General features: G+C 57.4%; 1 protein-coding gene across 13 annotated transcripts in view; it reads right to left on the bottom strand.

The window, feature by feature from the left end:
- SPTAN1 (spectrin alpha, non-erythrocytic 1) overlaps positions 1 to 15,010 on the bottom strand; it is a 61,699-nt gene that overhangs the window by 478 nt on the left and 46,211 nt on the right. For 5 of the 13 annotated variants that reach the window (XM_078061856.1, XM_078061854.1, XM_078061855.1 and 2 more), the window contains 18 exons: positions 14,423 to 14,527; positions 12,271 to 12,479; positions 11,172 to 11,292; positions 10,828 to 10,949; positions 10,369 to 10,501; positions 8,825 to 8,923; positions 6,825 to 6,984; positions 6,135 to 6,211; positions 5,369 to 5,578; positions 4,816 to 5,112; positions 4,344 to 4,456; positions 3,927 to 3,944; positions 2,694 to 2,756; positions 1,409 to 1,463; positions 888 to 1,084; positions 723 to 776; positions 495 to 641; positions 262 to 409 (listed from right to left, as the gene is read on the bottom strand). In XM_078061856.1, coding sequence (XP_077917982.1) covers positions 262 to 409; positions 495 to 641; positions 723 to 776; positions 888 to 1,084; positions 1,409 to 1,463; positions 2,694 to 2,756; positions 3,927 to 3,944; positions 4,344 to 4,456; positions 4,816 to 5,112; positions 5,369 to 5,578; positions 6,135 to 6,211; positions 6,825 to 6,984; positions 8,825 to 8,923; positions 10,369 to 10,501; positions 10,828 to 10,949; positions 11,172 to 11,292; positions 12,271 to 12,479; positions 14,423 to 14,527 — 2,328 coding nt within the window. The remainder of the gene's footprint in view (positions 1 to 261; positions 410 to 494; positions 642 to 722; positions 777 to 887; positions 1,085 to 1,408; positions 1,464 to 2,693; positions 2,757 to 3,926; positions 3,945 to 4,343; positions 4,457 to 4,815; positions 5,113 to 5,368; positions 5,579 to 6,134; positions 6,212 to 6,824; positions 6,985 to 8,824; positions 8,924 to 10,368; positions 10,502 to 10,827; positions 10,950 to 11,171; positions 11,293 to 12,270; positions 12,480 to 14,422; positions 14,528 to 15,010) is intronic. The other 8 variants (XM_078061858.1, XM_078061860.1, XM_078061863.1 and 5 more) reach the window with 2 other exon arrangements.

Here is a 15,010-nt window from a genome sequence, read left to right as displayed (position 1 = left end):
TCAGCCCAGCCCCGCCGGCCCCGGGGTCGGGGGGGCACAGCAGGAACGCCCGGGCCCCAGCCTCAGGGAGAGCGGCACGTTCTCCGAGGGGCCGCGGACCGGGAGTCAGCGCTAAATGGGGAGGAAACGCCTGCCCCCAACCGAGCGCTCCAAACGGAGGTCTGTTACGCTAGACCGTTGTGCCCCTGGGCGACCTCGGCCTTTACTTTTCAAAGGAAACCTCCAGCCCCGTCCCCAGGGCAGGGAGGCAGAGCCCCGGACCTGGTACAGCTCCTCCTTGGTCACGTAGGGCTTTCCCTCGGAGCTCAGGGCCCGGAAGGCGCTCTCGATCTCCTCGCTGGATTTGACGTTCTCCGTTTCACGGCTGATCATGAAGGCCATGTACTCTTGCAGGGAGACGTGGCCGTCCCTGGAGGGGGGCAGGCGCGGTGAGCCGGGAGGATGCGGCAGGATGCGGAGGCAGAGCCGCCCCCACTATCCTCCCTCCAGCTCACCTGTTTGGATCCACGGTGTCTAGGATTGTCTCGAACTCGGGGTCGGGCTCCCCTTCCTCCACCATGGGCAGGTCATAACCCAGGGAGCGCAGGCAGGACTTGAACTCCTGGTGGTTCAGCCGGCCCGACTTGTCCTTGTCGAAGTGTCTGCCGCACAAACGGAGGGCCGCTCAGCACGGGCCCTGGCGCCGAGCCCGCCGCCCCTGTGCCCGGGGAGGCCATACTCACTTAAACATCATGCTGAATTCCTTGAGGGCCTCCTCAGTCACTCCGGTTGTGTTCCTAAAAGAACAGGATGGAGTGAGCAGGTGGCACACTGTTCCATCCCAGTAAAGTGAGCGCGGGACGCTGGGGGGCGCAGGGGCAGGGGGCTGCCATGCCGGGGGCACGGACCTGGCCTGGATCTGCTGCTCCAGGTTGTGCTGCATGCGCATGCCCAGCTGGTCGAGCTGGTCCCACTGCTGGGCCAGGCCCACGGTGCTGTGCTCCGTGTACTTGTTGTCCAGGATCAGGGCCTCCTCCATGGCCGCCCCCAGGTCCTCAATCTTCTTGAGCTGACTTCTCATGGCTCGAATCTCCTGGTGCTTGCGCTACGGGCGGGGGAGCGAGGGTGTAGGGGACAGTCTCTCGCCTCGGTCACCGGCCCCGAGCGCCCGTTTGAGAGCCCTCCCGGCCCGAGGCCTGCGGGGCTGCGCAGGACGGCGGGAGGGGCGAGCCGGGGGCAGACTGCCAGGAAGACTATACACTAAGGACCAAAGGACCCTCTTTCTTTTCAAGTAAGACTCCACGTGGCAACTATCAGAGACAAAAGATTTTCTTTAAAATGATGGGGTCCTGTGCTGCTTTATGCAAAGTGAAAAAGAGCACCCACCCAGCCTACTTCCTGCCTGACTTTAAACCAAGGGGGCGCTTACTTTGGTAGCTTCGAGCTGGGATTCCAAGGTCCCAGATTCTTCCACCATGCAGGACCTAAACACAGAAGCACAGTGAGGCAGGAGGGCCTGATCGTGAGCTCAAAATTAGCCCCAGATAACAGGGCCTGCTGTCTGGGAATTCTTTTTCTGAATCTCTCTCATGGAGGAAATGGCCGCCATCTGCTACTGGCTGGCTTTTCCTAAGCGGCCCCGGGAGCCGGGAGGGCGGGCAGTCTTTCTCCTGCCGTGGAGACAGGACGCCGCCGCCCCACGTGGTGGGCTACCTGCCCCGGGCCAACTGGGGGGCCTGGGCCGAGCCCCACCCAGCCTGCTCCCAGGCCAGGACCCTCTCTCATGGGGCTCCTCCAGCCCAGCCAGGCTGGGACCTGGCCCCTCACTCAAGCGAGGCCCTCAGGGGCACCTGAGGAACAGAGTGGAAGCTGCTCCACGGCATGACAGAGGGGCCTCGGGCCCGACAGCACGCCCCGCTGCAGCCACTGGGGAGGAAGGCTGACAAATGGAGAGCCACCCCCCAGAAATCCCTGGGGTCTCCTGCACGTTCCTGAGGAGGGGAGCCACATTCTAGGGTGTGACGGCCGTGGAGGAGACGCAGTCAGATGACCCCTCAGACACGGAGCCAGGATGCTAAGAGATCATGACCAGACTGGGTTTTAAAGGTGATTCTAATTCTGCCTAAAGGAGGGAGGGGGCTGCGATTAAGCCCCAGATTCAGGCTCCATGAGGCCCTCCGGGCCAGGGGCTCCCAGGGCCAAGTTCCGAAGAGCAGGGGTGCCCAGGGGAGCCTCCATCTTCCCGACGTTACACAGTGTGAGGTCACAGAAGGCCACCAGTGAACGAAGACAACAAACGAGTCGGGGTTACGTGCAGGGATGAGTCACACTGTGCGCGTGTCCTTGGTGGGATTTTAGCCCGGCCTCCCCTGCACCCACGTGTGCCCCGACCTACCCTTTCAGCACCCAGCGAGCCAGGGTTAGCTCTGACGTTTCCCCAAGTTCAAAGTGCTTGAGCAAGGCCAGGCACCAGGCTTCCTTGTAACCCAGCAGATCAGACTCACAGTCACGCCATGTCCCCCAGGGAAAAGCAACCCCCTCCCCCAGACCCGGGGGCAGGAGGCTGGGTGCCGGTGCAGTGGGAGGAGGACAGAGCCCTCCTTCCCAAGCGGCCGAGGGCGGTGGGTTAGTCAGAAAGCGGAGCCGCCTGGGGAAGTCAAGAGTGCATTGGTAAAACCACAGTGAGGGAAGAAGAGAAATAAGAGGAGAAAAACCTTCCAGACAGATCATCCCCAACTTCATACTGATAGACACGAATGACCCGACGATACGCTATGCTAGTCAAAGAAAAGAAACCAAATGAATACACGGAAGGCACGGGCAGGCAAGAGCAGACCGAGACAGACACGCGCCCCAAGGCCCAAGCTGGTGGCGCCCAGGCAGGGACCTGCTGGGGCTGGGCCGCCGGCCGCAGGGAGCACAGCGGCCCCGGGGCAGCGCACACTGGGGCCAAGCAAGACGGGACAGGGCTAGGGAGGAGCCACCCGGGAGGGAGCATGGCACCCACGGCGACAAGACCAGATCGGCAGACACAGCCACAGGGCTGGGGAGGGGAGTGGAGGCCAGCTGGCTAATGAACTCCAGCTAGAAACTGTGATCCCTAAATCCTACCCCCCCCCCCCAGGCTGCTTTCAGCACAGGTGGTCACGTCAGTGCGCGCCTGTTTCTCCTGGCACCACGCTCAGCTGTCCCAACTACCCGTGTGCGGGACCCCAGGAGCGCTAGTCTCAGCCACTGAGGCTCCCCCCCTGCCCCGGCTTTACATGGGCCTGGGAGAGGCCAAAGCCTCGAGGAGAGGCCGCTCCCAGGACTGGACTGGGCAGGGCTGCCCTGCTCCTCCCGGGGGGCTCCTCCCCAGCCTCGTCTCTCCCTTGCTCTAAACTCCGGGCACTTCTGCCTTCTATTAGTGCAAACAATGCTCTTCCCCTTCCCCTGGGAACACTGGGGGGGTGCGTGTGGGGGGGTGTCAGTGCACAGCTGGGAACTCACTGCACCCGCTGAACCTCCTCCTCCATGACCATGACCTCCTAGGAGCTAAGTATGGTCCCACTGGACACATGGGGAAAAGAGGCAGAAGAGAGGCCCAGTGAATCCCAATGGCTGGACAGCATGGGGTTTCTCAGAGGCTCTGGACTCTAGCTCTGGTCCTCTGCCTCGGTGGCGTCCCCTACCTGAGAGAACCCTTGGGATCTGAACAGGAAGGTGGGAGGGGCTCCCCTCCCCAGACCTCAGGCTGTCAAGGGCTGTCAAGGACACGCACTCCTTGTAGGGCGATGGGGACGGAGCTGGGGCGAGGGTGGGCCAGGGGAAGTGCAGCCCGTCTGGGGCAGGAAGGCCCATCCTGGGGTCCTCTGCAAGCCAGGCCACAGGGGGACAGAGGGCAGGTGCACAAGCACACGAGACACCACCACACCACGAGCCCGGAGGAACAAGAAGACAATATTAACCCATCGAGGAGATACGTTCTGTGCAGATGCGATCCAAGCAGCCGCAAGACAAGGTGGCGTCCAGACAGCAGCAGTCGGCAGGTGGGGGACAGAGAGAGACACAAGAAAGAAAAGACAGACAAAACCAAGAACATCAGTACCATTGCATTCGACTCTGTGCTGTTATCACCGAGGCGCTGCCTAGGACTGACCGCCGGCCGCGCACGGTCCCACCCGAGGCGGGACACCCAGCAACTTGACTTTCAGGAAAAGTACCTTCAAGAACTGCCCCCCACCCCCCCCCCGCCCTAGCTCGAGCCAGACCAGGGTGCGCCCCGACCCTTCTTTCCTTCCTGCGAGCGTGCCTTCCAGTTGCCCGCAGAGCTGCCCTCCCGCTAGAGCCGGGGGCCCGGAGGCGCCAGGGGTGGGGGCGCACACCTTGTCTCCTGGATCCACTGGTGGAAGGCGTTGGCGTGCTGGGCGAACTCCTGGCGCAGCTTGTCGTTCTCCTCCTGCCGGCGCTGCTCCTTTTGCAGCTCCAGCTCGCGTTCCTAGCGCCCAGAGGGAGGAGAGGCCGTCAGCGGCCCGTCCTTCCTGCCGGCCTGCCCTCGGGGCGGGCCAGACGCCCTACAATTTCAGTTTCTGGATGCTGAACGTGACCAGAAACCATCGCTTTGTGCGGCAGGGAGAACCGGATGTTGACATCAACCCAAAGGAGGAGCCTGGGAGACACTCGGGGAGCTCAGAACCCTGTTCCCCGGCTGCTCACAACTGGCCCCCCAAGAACTCTGGCAAGAGGCGAGGGGAAGCGGCTGACCGACAGCCTGGCGTGGGCTGCTGGCCGCCACCCCGTCCAAGCGCCCCGGCCCCTGAGCCCCGGCTGACAGCCCTGGGTGGGGGCGGCGCGCACCTTGATGATCTTCTGCAGGTTCCTCCACGTCTCCTCCAGGGCCTCCATGGTGAACCAGGTGTAGGGGTTGGAGGCCACCCGGAAGCTCTTGATCTGGCGGTCCAGCTCGGCCAGCTGGCTGAAGTCGGCCTGCGCAGAGCTGAGGGACGAGCGGAAGGCGTCGTGGGCCTCGCGCAAAGCTCTGATCTCCTCCAGGGAGTTGCAACGCACGGGATCGGTCAGATCCTCTTCAGCGTTTTCGAACCAGCTGTTGAAGGCAGAGGCCTTTTTGGCGAACGTCAGGAAGAGGTCTTCCACCTGAAAGCGGAGCAGCCTGCGTCAGGGCGCCGTCAGGGCCGCGAGGCACGACAGGAAAGGCAGCGGGCGCTCCCGGGGAGGCCGGGGCAAGCCGGGGTGCTCCCACTTCCATGTCTCGAAAGGCCTCTGACTTTCTTCCCTCGCTACCCTTTCCCCTCAGTCTGTCCCGGCCGCTTCGATGGCCAAGGGCCCGCGGCCGGCTTCCGGCAGGCTCCCCGCAGCCGGGCCGGGCAGCTGCGCAGGGGCCCAGCCTCACCTTGCGGAAGTGACTCTGGGCCTCCAGCAGCTTCTTCTTGCGGGTGGCCGAGTTGGCCAGGAGCTGGCTCCATCGCTTCATGAGGGCGGCGTGCCGGGCCTCAATGGCCTTTGACTGAACGTGCTTGGCGGCCAGCAGCTGATCTTTGAGGGCGGTGATGTTGGCGATGCCCTCCTGCTGGAAGGCCTGGAGGCCAGCGTCAAAGGTTTCCTGGAACAAAGAGCGGTGCGCCCATCTGCAGGGTCGCCGGGGAGGCTAGAAGCCACCCTTTCGGGGTGCCTCAGCTCGACGGCACCAGGGTCTGTTCGGCCAGCTGCCCAGGCCACACTGTCAGTCCCGAGTCCCCACCTTCTCCTGACATCCTCCTGCCCACCCCGGGCAGACTGAGGTATGGGGGGGTCCCCTAAATGCGCCCCACTCTCCCCACTACCTCTGCCCGGGACGAACGCCTGCCTCCCCCAGACCACCTGCAGTTTGCCCTTCGTGCTCCAGCTTAGACGCCCCTCCTCTGGGAAGACTTCCCACATCAGCCCCCGCTTGCTGGAAACCGAGTCAGACAGCTCTTGGGGGTTAAATCCACAACACATTCTGCCGCGCTCCACCCTGGGGGCGCCGTCAGCCTGCAGCCCAGATGCCTCGTCTGGAAGCTCCCCGAGGACCAGAACGACCTTGCTCACTGCCGAGTCCTTAGGGCCTTTCTCAGGGACAGACGTACCAGGACGTACTACCTGCATACGTTTCAGTCAACAAAGGGGCCGCGCCTGACCTGTTTGGTAAGGAGAGTCTGGACGGAAGACAGGTCTCGGCCATAATCATCTGTCTTCAGGCTGTTCTCCTTTTCACCTAGGAAACCAAGCATGGGAAACAGGCCAGCCTTCTTGGTACAGTGAAAGGAATTAAGAGTCCCCTTTGTCCTCAGTATTCAAGAGGGCCTCCTGGGCAGCCTATCACCCTGCTGACGTTTACATCCCAGACTCTACCAGCAGGCTCTGACCCCACGCGGGCTACTCCTTCCTCCCTGCAGCCCAGGCCCCCTTGGCTAGCTGTGCCAGGAAGAGATCCTTCCAGCTCATCCCAGCTGTGGTTCAACTGCCATGTATGTGACAGCAATCACCAGGGTCAGAGGGGTCCCAAAATCAGAGTGTAGCTCCCCCTCGCTCGGGAGCCAGACCGCGCCCCGGGCAGCCAGCGGACAGCTCGTAGTGCTGACTGCTTCTCCCGGGGTTTAAAGATTTTTGTTTTGTTAACCCTGGTGCTGGCCCAGTGCCGGGCACCATGAGGGCCCCCACTCTTGGCCGCAGGACATGGTTTCTGGTTCTCTGAAATGCCGTTAGATCCGTTTCTTCTCTGGAGAAGACCAACTGCTTAGGTAATAAATGAGCTACGGCTCTGGAACAATCTTCCTGGCCTGGGGAGGAGAAGAGACTGGGGCCGGGCCGGGCGGGACGGCGCTCACCGATCCAGGACTCGACCACATCAGCCTTCCAGTTGAACTGAAGGAAGGCCGAGTTCTCCTCAAGCTTGGCCTTCCTCTGGGCGGCAGCTTTCTCCAAGTCTGACACCTTCCCATTCAAGCCCTTCATCTTTGAAGAGATGTTCTCCTCATGGTGATTGTTCTAGGCCACAAAGAGAAAGCATAGTCTGGTCAGCCTCACCTCCTGCCGTGGCTAGATGATCCATGGCCTCCCTGCCGGGGAAGGCGCACCAGCGCTGGAAGGCGGACCCTGCGCCCCCCCGCCCACCACCCGCTGCTGGGCGGAAGCACAGGTAAGGCCTTTCTAAGGGCAACACGAGTAAAAGCCTTGAAAGGATGAATGCTGGCAATTTCACTGATAGGAATGAATCCTAAAGATAGGAGGAATGAGCTGAAACATCACAATGATGTACTTGTTACTTAAGACTTAAACAAAATGTGATATATACTAACACTGGCTCCTAATATAAGCAATAAACACAATGGGTCAGAAAGCGGACACTGAAAATTCTTAAGCCCCAGATACTCGGATTCGGTCTTGGAATAACTGGATTTGAAAACACACAAGGCAGCATGAAATCTAGAGAGAAACTGGAGGAGGAACAGACTGTTGCTGACAGTAAAGCACCAGGCTTTGTTGGAAAGCTGCAGAACACTCAGACCAGTCACCGCACAGGTAGAAAGAGCAGAGACCGTGATGCAGGGCTGCGTGTGGGTGACGATCGGACACAGGCCTCATCTCTGCCGGTACACGGTCTGGACCGGAAATCAGCTGGATGTTAGTTTATTTGCCCATGAGGGCAAGTGGAAAAAGCTCTCTAGTGAACACGGATTTGAACATACTTGTTAACTCCTATGAACCAAATCTCTAGTCTCAAGGCCATGCTTACTGGAGTAAATCCCATGACGAGAAATCTTATCTACTAGTTACATTTGCAACAGGAAATTATCATTGTGAAAAGTTGCTTGTTGGGGCGCCTGGGTGGCTCAGTCGTTAAGCGTCTGCCTTCATTCAGCTCAGGTCATGATCCCAGGGTCCTGGGATCGAGCCCCGCGTCGGGCTCCCTGCTTAGCGGGGAGACTGCTTCTCCCTCTCCCACTCCCCCTGCTTGTGCTGTCAAATAAATAAATAAAACCTTTAAAAAAAAAAAAAAGTTGCTTGTCTTGGGGACACATGGGTGGCTCAGTCAGTTAACCGTCTGCCTTCGGCTCAGGTAATGATCCCAGGGTCCTGGGATCGATGTTCAGTGGGGAGTCTGCTTCTCCCTCTCCCTCTGCCCCTCCCTACCACTCCTGCTCTCTCCGTGTCAAATAAATAAATAAAATCTTTAAAAAAGTTGCTTTTCTTGTGGTACTGAATACCTGTCACCACACCTACGTGATCGGTGGTGACTGAGGACCAATGGCAGCACCACGTTCAGTCTGGAATGCCAACGTGCCGGTGACTGGACTTCACTGCTGGGGAGAAAGCCCCAGGACCCCTCCTGTCTGCGCTCTTGCTCAGGGGCTGTTTGAGCGAAACCCAAACTTTGTGATTTTAACACATTCATTTCTAAACCTGCCAGGCTTTGTAGAGAGACGTAAGTCGATGGAATGGGATCTATCCTATATAAGGGTGGCTCTTAGGATTTTTCTTGTATTTCCAACCACTTCTATCAAGAGCTTGTACCACCTGAGAAATAACCTAAGAGAAGAGCTCTTTGGGAGCACCAGTGTCGCTGGATGCCTCTCTGCCTGATCCACGCAGAAAGCGTACGTGCTGCAGTGACCTCACTAACTGGCTTCAGGAAGGGGGAAGACGTCCAAACAACCACAGAATCTTTCTCTTGTTATGAAATACAGCAGTGGAAGTGCTCCCGGTCTCCGTGCAAACCTTTCGTGGGTGAATATTCCAGGCAGATGGGCTTTGTGGGGCCACGGTGGCCCGAGCATGGGGGCGCCGGGTGCGGGAAGTGAGCGTCTCCCCAGCAGGCCAGGCTCACCTTCTTGATGAGGTCCTGTCCGTTGCTGCACACGTCATTCACCCGGTCCTTGTGCACCGTGAAGTCTGTCTCAAAAGCTTCATGTTTCTTCAGTAAGCCCTGCAGCGGGAGCAGAAGGACCAGCGGCTGAGAGGTGGCATGCGCCGGGGGGCGGGCCCAGTCTCGGGTCGGAGGGAACCGAAGCTATAAGGCGCCCGCCCTCACAGGCGGCCCAGTCTAGTTGGGGGCCGAGGCCACAGAGACCAACATCAACAGGTAATTATAAACGTGGTAAAACCCAGATGCAGCAAGAATAACTGGCAGACGTCGAGCTTGAGAAGGGACGCCCGGGTAGGCCTTTCCTGAAGGGGGTAAGCTCTTGCTAATCAATCAGCACAGTGTCCCTCTTCCCCTCTGGAGGACCACACAGAAAACGATAAACCCCGTGCAAGCTTAAGACAGAGCCCAACAGAGGGTTTCCCCAAGTACCGCTCCTAAGGGACCTTCCAAGTGTCCCTGTCCCCAGTATACCTCAAGGACCAAAGACAATGGCTCTGGGTGGGCTTCCCGGGAATGGGTCCGCGCAGGGGATGGGAAATCCCTCCCTCCGTCTAAGCCACCTGAAGCACCGGACCAGCCGAACAGGACACCCATTCTGAGAACGTGGCGCAGGGACTACCCAGACTCTGGGGAATGGAAACTCTGCCTCCACGGCGGGTGGCCCAGATCTGGGAACATTTGACCATAAAGTGTGGCTCCTCCCAGCAAGAGGGGAGGCGGTTCAACTAGCTCGTGGCTCTGGGCTGCTTGTGACCACTCCGACCGACAGAACACAGCACGGACAAGGTCACGTGACATCTGAGGCTAGGCCTTGAAGCTTCTGCCTCTGCCATTTTGAATGCTGCCTATGAAAAGGGCAGGGCCACTGAGGGACGGAAGCGGAGCGGGCGGGGAATGGACGGAGCTATGCCAGCTGCCAGTGACATGATCGTGGCTCTCTCGGGCGGTCACACAGTGTACTAAGGGCAGAGGCTGAGGTGTGTCCCCCAAAAAGAATGACGTCCTAACCCCTGGCACCTATGAACGTGGGAGATGCAGAGATAATCAAGTGAAGACGCTCAGATGAGGTCACTGGGGTGGGACCTACTCCAGGAGGCCTGTGTCCTCCTGAGAGGGAACTTGGGACACAGGCGGCTTGGAGGGAAAGCCGCAGGCACACGGACGCGGAGGGAAGAGGCGTGAAGAGCGGAGGCTGCGGGTTATGCTGCCACAAGCCTGGGAATGCCAGCAAGAAGCTGGAGGACAGGAGCCTCCCCTAGAAGTTTCGGACAGCGAGGCCCTGTCTGCACCTTGACTTCACACCTCCGGCCTCCAGAACGACAGGACAATAATGCCGAGGGCGCGCCGTGGCGGCAGCCCCTGGACCCTCGCGGACCTCAGGGACCCGTGGTACCGGGGCCGCCGTCTCTGGCGTGCGGGCTGGAGGCCTGCGACCAACCAGGGACACCAAGGCTGCCGGCCGGGAGAACAACGCGAACAGCGCGACCAAAGCCAGCTTCTCGGACCTGGATAGCGGCAAGCGTGTCTCCGTAATCCTCACTGGCTACCAGGGTCATCTTCTCGTTGATCCAGGCTTCTTCCTCTTCCACGTTGGCTACAAACTGCTGATACTCCAAGGACTCCTCCAGCCGCTGACCCCTAGTTACAGGACACACAGAACACCAGCCATTAGTATCTTCCAATTTCAATTCTGATAGCGAGCACGTTTAAAAATGTTCCTGACGAACGTGGGACGTGACTGGTTCCCTGGGGCCCTCTGTGTAACACGAAGCAGACACAGTGTCGTTCACTCATGAAATTCTGGAACCGTGTGCTGGGTTCAGATCCCCGTAAGCGGACGGGCTCGGCGCGGGCCGGTCGGAGCGGCTCTGGAACAAGCCGACCGCGGACCCCGCTCGCCCCGGACGAGGGCCCAGGAGGCGGCAGGGGGGCCTGCCAGCACGCGCGCCGTCCCCGCCGCTCACCGCGCCGCGGCCAGATGCTTCAGCTCCTTCCAGTGCTCCACGAACTGGGCCAGACGCTGCTGAATCTCCTCCTTGCCAATGGTGTTGTCATCAGACAGCTTCTTCCCAGTGTCCAGGACACCCTGACAGGCAAGAACGATTAGAATAACCGCTATCACCTGCTCCTAGATGCGGCCAGAAAAAGGCGTCGGGATCGAACCCAGCACCTCTTTCTTCCAGGTTTGGAACAAGGGGCCATAGACACTGCATTCCTCAGTGGGATGAACAAGAGCAAAGGGCTTCTCTGTACGTCACATGGGCCCATCGGTCCCCGCCGCCCCCTCGGCCGCAAGCGGCCCCCTCACCTGAATCGCCGGCTCATGGGCAGCCAGTTCCGCCTCCAGCCGCTTGTGCTTCTTCCTCAGGTTCTGAACGCCTGTTAAGTCTCGGCCATAGTCCTCAGAGCTCACCAGCAGCTTCTTCTCCCTGGACAACACAGGTAGGTACTCTGCACCCTCGTGCTTCCAACCGGACAGGTCTGCTCAGGAGCTGTGAGGTCTCCAGACCCCATGATGTCCTTCACCTACACCTACCGATCTCGCCACGAAAATCCTTGCCAGTCTTCTGGAAACAAAAAGCCTCTATTTCCGAAACAAAGAGCATCGATGTAGGTATCTAGAAGCACCTACCAGGCTCAGGGTGTGCGGAGAACAAGGAGGTGCTAGTGGTGTCCTCCTACCGACCCTACTTTACCAAATGTGCAGACGCCAGCCGTAGAAATATATACAGATATGCACAGAATTGTTTAAGGAACTGAGGAAGAGGGGCGCCTGGGTGGCTCAGTCGTTAAGCGTCTGCCTTCGGCTCAGGTCATGATCCCAGGGTCCTGGGATCGAGCCCTGCATCGGGCTCCCTGCTCCACAGGAAGCCTGCTTCTCCCTCTCCCACGCCCCCTGCTTGTGTTCCCTCTCTCACTGTCTCTGTCAAATAATAAAATCTTAAAAAAAAAAAAGGAAGTGAGGAATAGAAGACAGGATTTTTGTCCTTTAAAAATGGTGTGTTTACAAAATGCTACATCACCTTTGACTGCAATGGGGGAGGAATTAAAAACAAACAACTCTCCTTCCTTCAAGGACTGATCCTGCCCAGGATATCGGGCTTTCTTTTCCAGAAGGGCATTTGCTAATCTCCCCGGGGATCCCAGGGCAGGGTCTACACAAAGTCTAGCTCAATCATCACGTACTGCTACCATCTGGAGACCATCGATGGCCCTCTAACTGCACACCTGGGCATCAGAAGAAGCCAAGGTGTCCCCTGGGCCAGGTTCTGGCACACTCTGGGAGAGAGCCAAACCTCACGGCCAGGCGGCCCGGAGCTCCGGCCCCCCACTCAGCCTGGGGCTCCCAGTGCCTGCTCAGTGGGCATCCTGGAGGACCCAGGCTGGGAAGCCCCGAGGACACGTACTTGATCCAGGACTCCTCATCATCCATGTCCCGGAAGAACTGGTGTAGGCGATGTGATTCATTCAGCTTGGCTCGCCGGGAGGCTGCCATGCTCTTGATCTTCTGGAAACGACTGTTGATGGTGTCCCGTTTATCCTTCACTTGGGAGGTGTCGAAGGCGCTGCTGGTCATGAGGCTGTCTGCTTGGCTGTTCAGGTCCTTCAGGCGATCCTGGGGCAGGGGACACAATGGGAGGGGTGAGAAACCTGGGTTTCCCATGAGTATCTGCTTGAAAATCACAACTCTGGAATTCTTCACCGGCAGGTGGGCTTTGTGGAGTGCTGATGCTCTCTCATGGTGTCCTATATGGACCCCTGGGGTTCTAAGAGATCAAAGTTATTTTCGTGATGACACAAAGACATCATCGGCCTTTTTCACCGTGTGGACTCTTGCACATGGCATGACAGCCGATGTCTCCACTCAAGAGAGTGACACACCGAGCCAGCAGGACTCCGAGCTGCGGTAAAAACGCGCTCTCACTTAAGGACATCCTTATAAAAGCAGAAGTCGTTGATTTTATCAAATCTCCATCTTAGAATACATGTCGACGTCAATATTCTGTATGACAAGATGGGAAACGCACACAAGCACTTCTGTGGCATTCTCCAGGTCGAGGACTGCCCTGAGGAGAAGCCGGCGTCCTGAGCCGAACTAGCCCCTTGTTCGTGGGCTGTCCTTCTGAGAGAACAATGACCAGACAGACTACGGCCGTGCGGACTTCGGCGTCTGACAGACACCTGCTCCGAACGAATGAGGTCCACCTGTCACTTTCAAGAAGGCAGAGTCTGCTGCTACTGATAAAACCTGAACTTTCAGGTGAAAATGAGAATTCTGGAAGAAGTGCGTTCAACCTCCATGAGCATGATAGCCACTCGGTTTGTGAAGATTTTCCTTTCGAGACTGGCTGTGACGTCAGCGCATGGAACCAGAGGCGATTCTGCCTAACTCAACAACGTTTTCCAAATGATTTTGTGACATCATGCACGGGTAAAAAAAAAAAACATTCCATGTCTGAGATGGACCAGGGATTTTAATATTAAATGGTATGAAAAACTGACCGATAGGGTTTCAGAGTCCACTTTGCAGCTCACCGTTAAGCGACTAGCACGTACTGACTCGTGTCAGAGTATCCACAGTCATCTGAATGAACACGCTGCTCACTTCTAACTCCCTGCGGGAGGCTGGTTTCCATCGTATCTGACACACTCGCACAGACTGAATTCAGAAGCTTCTACGAGAATCCAGCTGTTTTCTATTAAACCGGACTGAAGGGATTTGCAAAATACAGCCAATGCCCCTCTTCTTACTCTACCATGTTCTGGTTGTGGATAAACACAGTTATTGTTCATAGGAAGTGCTACTCATGTTAACTTGTGATGAGCTTATTATTACTTTCAGTAAGTAATTTGTTTCTCAGATTTACTCTTAACTTTTCATTCTGAAGTAATTATGGACTCACAAGAAGTTGGAAAACTAGCACAGCTTCAGAAACAAAAAAACAGCACAGCTCCTGTGTGTCCTTCCTCCAGCTCCCCCCGCCAGAGCAGCAGGTTCCACGGCACACCAGCAAGACCAGGCCACGGACACTGGTGCAATCCACTGGTGCAAAACCACAGATTTCACCAACTTTACGTGCATCCATCCGTGTCTGCGTGGGTGTGCGTACGTCATTCCGCACAATTATCCCCTCCATGTAGATTCACGTAACCCAAACCAAGATACATTGTTCCGTGAGCACAAAGGACTCGCCTGTCCCTTCCTCACTGCACCCCATCCCTGTGTCTAACTCCTGGCGAGTACTGCTCTGTTCTCCATCTCTATGATTTTGTCATTTTCAGAATGACAAAAAGCCCTTGATGTTGTCTTTTTAAAATTTAACTTTTAAAATGTCATTTTTTAATAACGGTAGAGACAAAACCCACATAAGCAAACTCCCTCAGGGGCCTTTGATAATAGTGCAGGGTATAAAATGGCCCCGAGGCCACAATATTTGAGAACGTGGCTTGAGGGTCTATTAGCCGAACACCCTGCTCCTCCCCCACGTGCGCCAGTTCTCCTAAAGAGTCAAGCACAGCTGGGTCCTGGCCAGGGCCTGCCCACGCCCGTCTGATCACCTCATGGGCAGATATGTCCGCCTCTAGCAGCTGATGTTTCTTCAGCAAGTTGTTCACAGAAGCCAGGTCTTTGCCGTAATCCTCAGATGCCAGAAGGGCCTCCACCTGGCAGTGAAACAGAAAAGGGGAAAGGTTATGGTGTGGGGCCCAGTGTGGGTGATGCACAGCAGGTGTTCTGGAAAATCCAGCATGCCCAGTTGTTCGGCCAGGTCTTTGGCCAGTTGCCAACTTGTCAATCACAAGTTACGTTGTTACAGGGACCCAGCCTGTATCAGCCCATGTGGCCTGAGTTCTCCTCCTTTCCTGTCAATCAAATGCAGACTTGAGGACCTAGGACTTGAAATACTACAGCTCAAGGCAGGGTCCCGGAGCCTTCACGGAGGTACAGGGGCAAAGATTAATACGCGAAGATGTTCAGTGTAGATGTCCCACCTGAAAGCTGGAACACCTCAATGTCCAACACAAGAATGGTTAAATTATGGCATGACTAGGACGGACTTATGCAGCTCTTCAAACGTTTAGGGAGAATTCTTAATGACTCAGGATAACACTCCCAATACATACTCATGAAAGATTACATTCTGAACT

Source organism: Halichoerus grypus, chromosome 14 (genome assembly GCF_964656455.1).
Source record: "Halichoerus grypus chromosome 14, mHalGry1.hap1.1, whole genome shotgun sequence".
In the NCBI taxonomy this organism is placed as follows: domain Eukaryota; kingdom Metazoa; phylum Chordata; class Mammalia; order Carnivora; family Phocidae; genus Halichoerus; species Halichoerus grypus.
Note: the sequence above shows the minus strand (reverse complement) of the source record. Positions and strands in the feature narration are given on the sequence as shown.